This window comes from Lutjanus erythropterus, chromosome 6 (assembly GCF_056507025.1).
Source record: "Lutjanus erythropterus isolate fLutEry1 chromosome 6, fLutEry1.hap2, whole genome shotgun sequence".
Classification (NCBI taxonomy): domain Eukaryota; kingdom Metazoa; phylum Chordata; class Actinopteri; order Lutjaniformes; family Lutjanidae; genus Lutjanus; species Lutjanus erythropterus.
Genome location: NC_139322.1, coordinates 39553697 through 39567476, shown reverse-complemented (window position 1 = coordinate 39567476; position 13780 = coordinate 39553697). Strand labels below are relative to the sequence as shown.

General features: G+C 39.1%; 1 protein-coding gene across 1 annotated transcript in view; it reads left to right on the top strand.

The window, feature by feature from the left end:
• Positions 1-13780, top strand: part of prkcz (protein kinase C, zeta) — a 180103-nt gene that overhangs the window by 156378 nt on the left and 9945 nt on the right. The window contains exon 17 of the mRNA XM_084721862.1: positions 12356-12471. Within this exon, the coding sequence (XP_084577988.1) occupies positions 12356-12471 (116 nt within the window). The remainder of the gene's footprint in view (positions 1-12355; positions 12472-13780) is intronic.

Here is a 13780-nt window from a genome sequence, read left to right as displayed (position 1 = left end):
GACAGCTGATCTGGGGTTTGACTTTACAACCTGTCAGCTCACTCAGAACTCATGTAACAACAACAGAGACAGAATAAACACTGCACGCCCACATTTAATGCCAATCAGCCCTGAGAACAGGGCACAGCTGTCATTACATATTCTGATGTGCCTTTGTCAAACTTGATAGTGTGTGTCTACTGTGTGTATGAAGAGCTTAAACACAGAGAACACACCCTCCTCTTTCTGAACAGGCACACGAGAGAGGTGAGCCCTGTGTGTGTGTGTTTGTGTGTGTGTGTGTGTGTGTGTGTGCGTGTGCGTGTTAAAAAATAGATGATATAGATAGAGACATTGTGTGTAGACTACTGCTGTGCAGTGAAGTGCCTCCCCCCTCTGTGGAACAAGGCAAATAAAAGTGAATTTCTAATCACTCACTCACACACACATTCCCACTGGTTGTGCATGTTGAAGTTGTGTGATTGAGGTAGGTCTGACGAACAAAATTATTTGAAACCGACATGAAAGAAGCATAGAAGACATACAATATTAAGGACCTTTACCTCTGCTCATAGAATCAGTTTTCAGCAGTCGGGATTGTACTGTGAGTCACTTACCGATTGTGCCTTTATCCACAAAGGGGTAAAACTCATTTGACCGAAGTCTCAAAATGACTAATCTGCATGATTTGAAAGTTTAAAGATGTAAAACACACACACACACTGTGATGTGTATCTTGGCTTATGCGCTCGGTGATATTCTGAAAATCTGTACTGAAGTACAATGAAATATTACTCAACTACAAGTAAAACTCCAGCTGTGAAAAAATACTTGTGAAAGGACAAAGTATTCTTTTCAGAATTGCTCAGAGTAATTTAGAGTGACCTTTTAACTGTTGATGTTTAATGTGTTACCAGTAGCAGCTTTCAATCAAAGCAGTTTCTGTTTCTTCAAACCTTCAGTTTAATTGATTCCCAACTCCCAACTGTTCTTCTCATTGGTCACACACACTTACAAACCTTCTGTCTGCTGTTTGACTATTAATTCAAACTGCCTCAGTAGTACATTTTTAAAACTGTATGCAGTGTAGGGCTGTGCATCTTCACTGATCTCACGATTCAATTCGATTACGATTATTCTGTCAATGATTCGATTCCAATTCGATTTCACGATGCATCACGATGCATTGCATCCTCAATTTTCTATATTACTGCACATGGCTACTTTTTCATCAATGAATACAAGCAGTCAGATAAATATGAACTCCCTTTTTTACTGTTTAGTGCTTCAGAAATCAATAGCATAAAAACCTTAACAGTAAATTGTAAAAAAAAAAAATTGTATAGGTCTAGCCTCCCTGTATTTGTATCACACTGTGTAGCAGGCTGGCAGCTAACGTCAGCTCCAGGTAAACAGTGTTGTTTAACCACAGACACTGTGATTCTTTTCGGTCTGAAAAAGTGTTGCATTTAGTGAGATATTGTCATGTCCCGTCCCAAGTTTACATCCAACCAATTTACTGAGCAGTTCAAGCTTGTCTCTTTTGGGCTGTATTTTGGCATGATAACTCACCATTCTAGTAGCTGTTTGTAAAATTCTCACACTCCAGTAGCTGCCTCAGGGTCTTTGTGAAATCTCCAAAGTCTTCAAAGTCATAGGCTGCTTTGTTTATTAAAGACATGCTTTGGCATCAAACCTCATGTCAAAATGTTATGTATGTCAGTACAGCTTATTAATGTCCCCGAATTGACAGCTTCTAATCATTTCCAATTTTTTTGTGTCCCCTTACACTACTGACGTTGCTAAACTGCAAAGTTGTCATGTGCTGATTTCTGATAGCAGGGGACAGATGTATAAGACAGACAAAAATATGCATACGAGTGATGTGCAAACTGCAGTTACAACAGGCAATGCAATTAATCTCCAGATCGGGCAGGCAACATCATAAAAATTAAGACTGTGATTATTAGCAGATAGGTGGTGGGTGGGAACTAGGGTGTGTCTTCTCAGTAAGAGAGACACTGTGTGCATGTATATGCTTCACGCAGAGCATCACAACTTCTTTTGTTTAATTCCTGTCAAGTTTATAACTACTACTTGAATGTCCCACATTCAAGCGTTAAAACAGACATTTCCACGCACATAGAAACAAAACTGAAAGCAACTTCCCTAATCGTTAAAGCAAATCATCATAGAAAAATATTAATACAAAACAATCATCTGGAAAGCTTGCGCTGCCACACATAATTCAGAAGTACAGGTCTCTAAATCAGAGAGGAAAACATTCAGGTGAACTTGTGAATTCTGATAAACTCAGAGTCGATCTGCGCATCACTAATGCATACGCATTCTTTTCATCACATTTATAAAGCTGTGCTGAAGCTTCGTTTACACTCCCACAATTATCCATACATGGATGTAGAAACACCCTTTAAGGGTAAATTCAGTACTTTTTCAACCTGGACCCTATTTTCTCAGATTTTGTGTCAAATTGGAATTTTTTGAAACTGGTCCAGTATTGACTGACACGGCTGCAATGGAATTATTATTGACAATGGCAAAATGCCAGAATACTTCCTCTAAAAGTGCTTGTTTTGCCATTGACAGGCTCAGATCATTATTCTAAGTGTCTGACAACATTGTGGAAAGGATCCCTACAGAGATAGAACTTTCTGCTAAAGAATATGATCCTTTTGTTTAACAGGAAATAGCCGATTTATCGCTTGTGCCAAAGCCACAGAGAAATCATAAACAATCCTTCATTGAAACTCAACAGAAGCTAAATAAAACTCACTAAAGCTGTATTGGTTCATCTTTCCACTGCTCAAACACCTCTGTTTTGGTTGAAATAAGCCCTTAAATTTACAGAGTTACATGTGAAAATAGGGCAGCAGGGAGAAACCTTTTATACAATCAGAATATTTTCATATCTTACTCGATGAAATAAGGCTTTATTTCACTGTTACTACTAGTGACTAAATTTCACAAACATGCACTCATTTGTGTATTGATCAAGTTGAGACAAGCAAACATGTTGGTGCAGTTCACACTTGCATGAGTTAACATCAGGGAAAAAACTGAAAGATGGTACAAGAACAGTCTTGCACAACACCAAATCAATACAGTCAAAACACACAAGATAAAAATATGACAAAAAAGATGACTTCACTTAGCTCTGTTCCTCATTATCATTAAAGTGGCAAATACCGATATGAAAAAATGCAGCTGTAATATATTCTAATCCATTATCTTCTGAATTTTCCAGACTGCACTTGTTTCCAGTTTATAATTACTCTATTGAAGCACCATTATTATGCTACTTAATCAGACATTACAAATGAAAAATGCTAATTTAAGATGAATTAAGGCCACTTCTCTATCCTCATTGTTGCCATGTCCCTCATGGGACAATTAGGTGGGGTGGCAGGTAGTGTAGTGGCATAAAAGAAGAGGGAAAACAATTGTCAGAGTGTGTTAATGAGCGCTGCCACAGTGCCTGTGAAGTACACACCAAAGGCAAACTGGGGAAAGATATCAAAGCGGAGAGAAATCCTGAGCCCAGCGACAAAGCTCCCATGTAGCGCAGAGGGAAAACAAGTTGACAAAGCTGTGAGAGGTGGAGAAGCGACGCTCTCTGCCCTCAAACTAGAAACCTGTCTCCAGACCTGACAGGCCTGGCACGCCGCTACTGTTGTTACCACATATTAATATTCATCAGACAGTTCCTGAGGGAGCTCTGAGTTTTCTCTCTGAAGAGATGACACATTTGAATATCATTTACCTGCCGTCCTCTTTTATGCCCTCTCCAAATCCACAGTTCTTTACTGCCAGAGAAATGTCAGGTTGATGAGCGCTGAGAAGAAATGTTTAATTTGGAAGCGGGTAGAACTGGATTTCACTATTGTGAGTTATTTTTTATTGACACTGAGATCACATTTAGGCAGGAAACCAGATATCCAACCCCTGCACTGCATGTGTCTCACACCTTTGAACCAATACATAGTTTACTTAAAGGGTATGGTAAGTTATGTATTTTAGAAGATTTTTTGTTATCTTTAATTGTCTTCACATTCTGCTAGTAATCAAATGACCTGACAAAAAAAAAAAAAGTTCAGTATCTGTGGCTGTCACAGGTGTGTAAGTAGCTCTTCCTTCATTTCATTTGGCCCAAATGTTTTATGTGGTAACAGCATCTTCACTCTGGCTTTAAAATTGAGCCCGCTGCAACCTCTGAAAGAGTTGAAGAGGTTATTGAAATAAAGATACAAGCTTAACATAAGACAGCGTGCGCCTACAGGAATCAGAATGCAGAAAAGAAAGGTACGTTTTCAGGTCTGTAGTTCATTTGCTTTGTTCAGATTCAGGAACTAATATGATTGCATTTGCCCCTTGATTCACTGCAATATTCAAGAGTGGTTCAAAAGATGTAAAACAAACCACGCACTAGCACACTGGTCTCTGATTGGTCAGAATTATTACTGGGAAGATTAACCTTGAAATGCCTTTTTTTTCTTCATTGTGAAGCACCAGCAGCTTGTATTGCTAATTGTTTTTACATTGCATTTATGCAGTGTGCATCAAAGATCATGTAAAGCAACAATAAATGTGTGTTGTGAGTTTGTCACACCACACAAAATTAACCACCATGTCATATTTGAATGATAAAAAAACCACTAAGTATATAAAAAATTAGGTGTCAGAATCATGAAAAAAGAGTAGTTTTCTCTGCTCTGAAACGGTGGGGGTGTGTCCACTTCACTGTCTCAGTGTCAAACACCACCACAACCTGAAAACCACCTGAAACATGGACGATCTGTCTATCAGCTTTGTTGGACATGTCCAAACATGTTTGAGACATCAGAGCCAGAGGATGGTGACAGAATGGTATTTTTTTTCCTTCTGTGTCAGGTTGTTGGAACTGAAGTGAGCTGAAGTGAACTGCTGGGCTGATTTGCGTTTTTAAATACTCTCAAATCTTCTATTTTATATAGTAATCAGTGTTACTTGTCCACTTGTGCTACTTATGTACTTGGATTATTGTTATCTGGACAAGTATACACACACAGAGCTGTGTAAAAATGTGTGTATGTCGATTTTATATTGAAATCAAATACAACCAAAAAGCAGCCTTGTGTGATGCAACAACGTGTAATTAAATTATCCTGTGTATTCCACAGTGTTCGATTTATCACACACAAGGTGACAGCACATTATATCGCATCTCACCATCTAACTGTGCTCCATTATATTATCTGTAAATCCCTATACATGGCACAATAATTTACACACCACCAGTGTGCATATTTTCCCTGATTAGTCCATTAAAGTGTGTGACAGTAATAAGCTCTGAATCATCACTGTACCAGACGCCTCCTTTTCGTCCTGTCTCTACCTGTCTGTGTCATTATTCCGAGCATGTGGTGAATTGCAGTCTAATAAAACTAATAATGCTTATAAATAGTTATTTTTTGCAAGTTCTTTGTGCCACCAAAGAACATAAATACACAATCAGACGCTTTAAAGTGCTGCATGAACTTCTGTCAGTCAGAGTTTGATTTCCCTGCGTGGGTCCTGATGATGCAGGGTGACAATTGCCAAAACTGTCTCTTGATAAAAGACTTCCGAGTAGGATAGACCGGCGTATCCTCGCTCTAAGCTCCTCCAGAAGCCTCCCCTCTCCTCCTCGTTTCCTTCAGGTAGATTTAAGGAATTGGAAAATCCTTCATGATGGCAGAGGGGAAACGACTTCCAGGTCGAGAGAGGAGAGGAAATGAGGAGGCATAATTCAGTGTACCATTTTGTGGGGTACCATGGCTCTGACACATCACCAAGCCATATTTCGTGTCCACCCAAGAAATCCTGAATGCACAAATTGTGAACAACAGTTTCATGGTCTAACTCTACAATTCAGTACTACATACTTCTCAGTGTTTTCACAAACTATTTAAGAAAAACACTTTCATTGTCCCCCCCGACCTCAGAAATCCAACCTAAACCCTTTCTTTTTTCCATCTGTGCCTCATCTTGCTAAAAACACAACCTTTCACAGTATACTGAGGACATTACAGCCAAAACAGAAACGTGTGGACATGTTCCACAACTTCCCCTGTGGTTCTCCTCATCATTACAGCTGAACCAATTTTGGATATTCGTACAAAATGATGAGCAGGGTTAACCATGGCCAGGTGGCCCCTGGCCACAAGAAGTAACTCTGTGGCCACCAAGTTTTATCCCTGAATTGCAAGACTTCACCAACACAGTGTTACAGTTCAGCAAACATCCTGACCAGCATAACAGATTTTCTTCAGGCTGTGCATCAGCTAGACTTGATAGATTATCTTTGATCATCAGGTGACGCTTGAGCCAGTTGTTTCAGATGGTAAAGTCGAAGTGTTGTGACTGCAGACAAACTGCTCCAGTGTTCAAGAGGAGGTAAGCCAAGACCACAACACCTTTCTAAACAATTGTGGCGATCACTTCAAAAGTTGAAGTTGAAAATTATAAACTTCTTATGACAGCTCACATTCATTCACACTCATGCTGTAGGGAGATGCTACCACAGCAACAGTGGCTTGTTAGTTAGATTCGTGTGTAGAAAGAAGTTTATAGACGAATCTCAGTTAGTTTTGCAGCTGGTAATCTGGCTGACTGTCTGCTTGTGTTTCTTGCCCTGTCTGACTTAAGCATGTTTCTTTATGGGATGTTTACTGTCTGACAGCAGATCTGTACAAGAAACAGATAAACTGTATTGGAAGATAATTCACTTCTGAAATTCAAAAAAGCAGTTAAGGTACTTTACCTCTCTGATATTAATCTCCCTCTACACCGCTGTGGAGGACGACGAAGAGAGCTGAAGCTCCACTCAGAGTGTGTGATGGAGTGATACAGAATAAGTGTTTGTGTGTGTAAGTGTGTGACGAATGGCTTCACATCTGTTGACTGTAGTTAGTCTCCAATCACATTAACGACAGCCTCAGATCAGGCTAATTGTCACATCGTCCAATCCTGCCAGTGGAATTTAGACACACACACAAACACACACACACACACACACACACACGTGCATTCTGACAGATGCTGTGATCTGAGAGCCCATGGATCGCCTTGTATAGCCCTGGCGCTCTGTTACCTCTTTCATGTGCCCCTCTGGCCTCAGGGGCACATCCCGTGTGTGTGTGTGTGTGTGTGTGTGTGTGTGTGTGTGTAAAGGTGCTGGGCTCGTTCCTGGCCCTCAGTGCGCTTCATTACCACCACACAGAGCATCAGCCTGCCCAACAACACATCAGAGAGACTGGGGAAAGTAGGAGGAGAGAGGAGAGGGATGTGAAAAGATGAAAGAATTGACAATGAGTAAGACAGAGACAAACGGAGAGGAGAACGATGGAGACAGGATGTGAGGGGGTGAAACTGACAGAGGAGTGTAGGTAGGCGCTGAAAAAAGCTGAAAAAGAAATTAGCAGAGAGAGAGACAGAGACTGGGGGAAGGTAGGCCGATGTGATGGAGAGGGAGCGATAGGAAGACAGAGAGGGAGAGAAAGTGAGTTGTTTTGTGTTGTTTGTTTGAAGCAGTTCTCACAAGCGCTTTGAACCAATAACGCTAATGAAGCACAGAAACTGCTGCAAAAACCAGCAGGAGAACAAGGACTTTTGTAGAAACTAAACACACAGACACATACATACTCTGTGGAACAAAACTGACAAACAAAAAGTGGAACTGGAAAGCAAGCTGTGAGAGTTTAATTGATTCATCAGCAGTATTCATACCTAAACAATGAAATATATTGTGTGATTTTCTGATCTGCCACCACCTATGGTTAAGGTTTGGACAACTAAAATTACTTGGTTTAAGTTTGTGTAACGCCACAATCAATGTGTGTTAGGGTAAGGGAGTGTCACACCACAGAAATGTGTTATTAACCACCCAGCCTAATTTGAATGATTGAAATATTGCTGTGTAGATAAAATTAGGTCTCAAAATTATGAAAAATGATCAGTCTTCTCTACTCTGAAACACTGTGTCCACTCTGCTGTCTCAGAGTCAAACACCATTACCACCTGAAAACTATCTGAAACATGGACTCTGTCTATCAGCTTTATTGGACATGTCCAGAGTCCAGACATGTTTGAGCCACCAGAGCCAGAGGACGGTGACAGAATGGTATTTTTTTCCTTCTGTTTCTGGTTGTTGGAACTGAAGTGAGCTGAAGTGAACTGCTGGACTGATTTGGGCTGAGAGAGTCGCTGAGGGAACATTCTTGGGGGGGGGGTTATGGGGAGGTTGATGGGGCTTGTATAGTGTTGTGGGACCATGGCTCTGACACGTCACTGAGCTATGTTTCAGGTCCACCCAAAAATTCCTGAACACAGAAATAGTTTAACGAGCTACAATTCAGTGCTACATAGTTGTCAGTCCTTTTACATCTTAAGCAGCTATTTTCTAACATGTCTAATGTGTTTAGAGAAAAGTTTTGATTCCCTTTTCACAGACTTTAAAGCCTCCCTGTTTTCTCTTCTCTAAAAATGCAACCTCAACACTTCGTCTGTGGTTACCTGTTGGCTTGATATATACAGTGTCATGTAATACTCGTCGCTCTGCTGCTCTGTTTCTTTTCTCTAATAGAAATACTGTCATTTGCTATCTAACTGTTCTGTTTCTCGTGCAAACCCCTGCCCCTCACCTGCAAAGCTGAGACCCAGAACTGTCCCTTTACCCGCAAGTCAAATCCCCTCACTTGCTTCCCGTGTGTTTCCCTAGTGACAACGAGTCTAGCTTGTGGCTGTCGAAAGCTAACACTTTTTGAAAGTTTATACAAGCAGCAGTGCCGCTGTCAACGTTATTCTCATGGTCTTTGAACGCGACAAAATCCTCCCAAAGGTCCAACTTGGCCTTTGACGATATATTGTCCCAGTTAATGTCATCAGGTATAGCCAGCAGGTAGCCCACACTGCTGTCAAATCAGATATTGACACATCACATTGTTTGGCAGGATGTAGGGTCGAATGTTGATGTAGACTTTCACAATAAAACCTTCATCGTTGATTAGATTTGCTTCCCGCCTGCAGTTAGTTAATTTTTACTTGTGAAGTTTTATATATAATTTTTACTCGGTACATAGCCTTTTTGAGAGCTACCCCACCAAGATTTTCCTTTGAAACATCTGCATGAAGTCTGGAGTTTTACTGACACTCCTTTGTGATGGCAAAAGATCAAAAATCGAAACTGTAATAAATATTGTTTACTGTGAACACATTACCTTGTTATTGCTTTATTATTATTCATGTTATCCTACTCTTACCTCTTAAATGACACAAATTTTAAACGTTCTTCTTCTTATTATTATTTTTGTCATTATCAGATACTCAAGCATAACATAAAGTACCGTCTATCACATGATTTTCAGGCATTTTATCTTGAAGGAGTATAACAGTAGAGAGAAAGTTTGACAGGCAGGCTTAGAGGAGGAGAATACACTTGACTTGTTTACATGCAAACATTCAGCTTGTATGATTTGTAGACAGGCTACATACACACATACACTCACACACACTACATTGAGTTCAGCTGTTGTTGCTATTGGAAAAATGCACAGCTATGATAAGAAATACATTGGATTCATTCTAATTTATTTTTTGGCATCGCCTGCCTTCAGAAACCACATTGATTTCTTTATTTTAAGCTTTACCTGATCCTGCCTCTAAAAGCTGCCAATTCTTAGATTGAGGTAACAACCAAAAACAACATGGAGAGCAGACCTGTGTACCTGTGGTCTTTCTGTGCCCATCTGACTTCATTTTGTTCTCAGAAAATGTCCTCAGAGCACATTTTAACAGGATGAGGGACCGATGTGAAACCATGGAAACAAACCAGACAAAAACTCTGCTGGCTGAATCACTCGGGCACAATTACTCTGCTGCCTCAACCTTCTCCATTCAGTTGTTTTTCTCTCCCTTTTTCATTCCTGTCTTCATTGCCACTGAGAAATGTAGCAACAAGGCGCCTGTCTTTCACTGTAAAATTGCCTGTTGAATGTATATCACGCAGTTTATCATGGGTTCAGTCACTGGTATACATCTCAGATGTACAAGGCTGTGTCAAATGAAGGCATTTATGATTCAATTATATCTGTTAAACATTAATGAAAATATGTGACATTCAACATTATCTATTCATTAGAATGTAGGCGTGGTAGATCCTGTGCTGTTATTTATCATTTTAAGTTATTATTTAATGGGACAGTTCACCCTTAAATGAAAAAAAGGATATTTTTCCTCTGCTCTGTAGTGCTACAGTATTTATCCAGCTCTACTGCTGTGGTGTGAGTAGCAGAGTTTTGGAGGTATCAGCTTTATAAATGTTTGCCTTCTCCCCAGTTTAATGGAACTAGATGGCACCACAAAAATAACTTGAAAAACATAGCTCCTGGATGTATAGTTTCTTTTTTTTAAAATTAATTTTCTTAAACAATAGTCACTGTCATTTTTATCAAATGTTACTCAAACAGGAGTAAATAGTGTTTGTCTGGGACTATTTTCAGTCCACATTTGTTGTTTCAGTGAGTATTCAGAACAGCAGGGTGATGCATGAGGGGTCCAGTCAAAATAAACTATGGTATGTGTGGTCATGGTTATGAAGAAATGTGTCGCCTAGTGCAACAGTGTGGACAATAATGGAGCTCTGTTGCACAGAGGAATAATATCATTCATAACAGTGGTTCCCAACCTTTTTTCCTTGGACCCCCTCCCCCAGTTTGTATCTAAGGAAAAGTGAGCCCCTCCAGCCCACACACTTACCAAGAATAAGTGATTCATTCCAAAGCTTTCCTGTCCACAATAAGCATCGATTTAATTGTTTCCATTCTTAGAACCTTTATCTTTGGTAAATGTCTCTTTTCTGGTATAAGCTTAACATTTTTTCTTTAAAAAACCCAACAGTGTAGGATTAAACACACTCGTCCTCACCAAAAGAATAATAATGATTCATTATCACAGAGCTTGAGAGATCGAAGAGTTGTGGCCTACAAAGGAGCTTACTGTTTTTAATTGATGGAAAAGAAGTGCATCATTTTAAATAGTTTGTGATTTTAGATAACATGCAGATATTGTTTTTGATGACCACAGAGCAGACAGTCTGTGGGATCCACTGTTATGTCTGACACGCCCCTAACCAGTGATATCTAATATTATTTATGAATATAATTATTAGGGCTGCAAATAGCAATTATTTTCATTGTTGATTAATGTGTTAATTATTTTCTTAGTTGATCAGTTCTCAGTTTTTTGGTCTGTAAAACGTCAGAAAGTGTGGAAAGATGTTGACCAGTGTTTCTCAAAGCCCAAGATAACGTCTTATTTTAACATGTCTTATTTTGTCCACATCTCTATGTCCTCCATCTTATTGTGCACCATTGTAAAAACATTTAGTTTTATTATTTTTTAAATTAATTTTATCTATTTATTTTACTTTTCTCTCACCTTTTTGTTTTTAATTAGGTTCTGGTTGCACTGATAATATTTTCTCATGCCTCCCTTTTTCCATTAGGTACAAGTTTATGTACGGTTTTGTTGTTTTCTTTTTGTATATTGCAGTATACATTGAGGAGTGTGTGTGTAGCATCTCTAAAAAAGATAATAAAACTAAACATCTCAAAAAAGAAAATATTCACCTCTAAGAAGCTGGAGGATTTTTACTTTTTTCTAAAAAGTTTTTCTCCTGCTCTAAAGTCTTGGTGTATCAGACCCTTCCATCCACCCCGGCCTCCTCCCAATGCACATTTTGTCTTCTGTCACATAACTTCCTCCTTTGCTCCCGTTATAATTGATATGGCCACTAGAGGTCACCATCTAACAATAAACATTAATATTGCTTGTAATAAGCTGCTTGAACAGATGACCTATAGGGTCTTATTTTAGGCAATTTTTTTGCTTAGTATATATAATTGTAACGTAGCATTACTGTCAAGTAAATTATCACAAAATAATTATAACAAGAAAATTTACGAGCCTGGAAGCAGCTCAAACAGTTCTCAGGACCTTTAGTTTGACAAAATGAAGTTGTGAATACTTTCTTCAGCGTAAATTTCAAAGCAAAAAGTTAAGTTTAGTGTAGTTTGACACCTCACAGAGAAGACATAAAACCACTTGAATACTGCTCTGGATCCTTCAGGTACTTTTTGATTCTTCTGTTTCGTTCTGTTCTGATCAAAGCAGGGGGTGAGCAGTAAATCAGTCCCCTGCAATCGTAGAAAGTTTACAGAATTTGGAGCACATGATGTGCTTCTAAACCTTTGTTCTTCTTCTCGTTGGTCTCTGCTCTCCATTACTGAGTAAAAACAGTTGTTGTACATAATGCTTTTTTATGTGTTTGTTTTTTCCTCAGCTGGAGAAGAAAGAGGTGACGCCACCCTTCAAACCTCAAATCTCTGATGACTACGGCCTCGAAAATTTTGACACGCAGTTTACTAATGAACCAGTGCAGCTAACACCAGATGATGAGTAAGTACTGCTTCTTCAGCTCCCATCGCTGCCATCATTAAAGTCAACCTCATGTGAATAATTTAGAGCACTGCACACTTCTGTATGAAGATCCTGTATGAAGAAATTTCTTTAATGTAACCCACCACAATAAATATTTGACAGCAATCGGTTATAAAGTTAAGTTATTGGTCTCTGCAGATTGATGTTGACAGCTACCAACTACGAGGAGAATAAAAAAAAACATTCAAACATGTAACCATGTACCTGAACTGAAGTTCTATTTACTGTAGTCTCACTTTGTTAAAGGGAAACCAAACTGTAATAATACTACAGCTACTGTGCATCATTTTCCATTTTTCAAAACTGTTTTGGAGCTATTTTTCTATATTTTAATCTGTTTTTCAATCTGTGGAAACCACGTCTCAGCCTCGAGCCTGAGTGGGTGTTGCCCATGACAGCCTGCTAATGTTAGCACTTACTTCTACTAGATGTTACATTTCATTCATGTTATTTCGACACCTGCTGAATCATCTGCAGCTCCTGTGCATTCAGCACTGTGTTCCTCTCATGGTATAAAAAGGGGCCAGTGGGGATTTGAATCAATTACACACTGATTCAACTCACAGGATCAGGTAGCATGCACAGAGGTGAGGTAGTAGATAGGACTTGTTGGCTGCAAGTGTAGTCAAAACAATACAGATAGTGAAAATTAAACTGCCAGGGCTGCTGATAGTGAAGTGATCTAGTGCCTGGTTTGTGCACCAGTCATATAACAAGGGGTGGAAATTGATGCCAGTGCTCATTTATTAATTCCTGATCAGGGTTCTGTGTGGACCTACATGTTTTCAGCATCAACACAACAGTTTTATTATCTTTTAGCCCGAACACAGTGTAGAAACAGTACATAAAAGGCAGTTGTGCAAAAGCTCCATTGTGTAACACCCGTTTAGTTTGGAAGCAGCTCTTTAAAATCTGCTAATCCTGCCTGTGTACCACTAAAGTTACTACAATATTGGATATTTATATTTACAGGAAAGAGCATGCAGCTCGGTTGTGGCAGTGTGTGTCAAACACATGACACTCATGGAATGTATTAAAGTCCATGTTGTGTAGAAAGATGTTTTAAAATATTGCAGGTGTTTGCACTCTTGCTTTAAATGATGTTTACAACTAGAGCGGTTGTCATCTACTCTGTACCAAAAATGTACACCCGCTGGAATTTTATTATTTTATTTATTTATTTATTTTTTATTTATCGCGGCAAGTTATTAAGAACAAATTCTTATTTGGAATGGCAGCCTGAAAAAACCTCAAACTTTTATCAAAG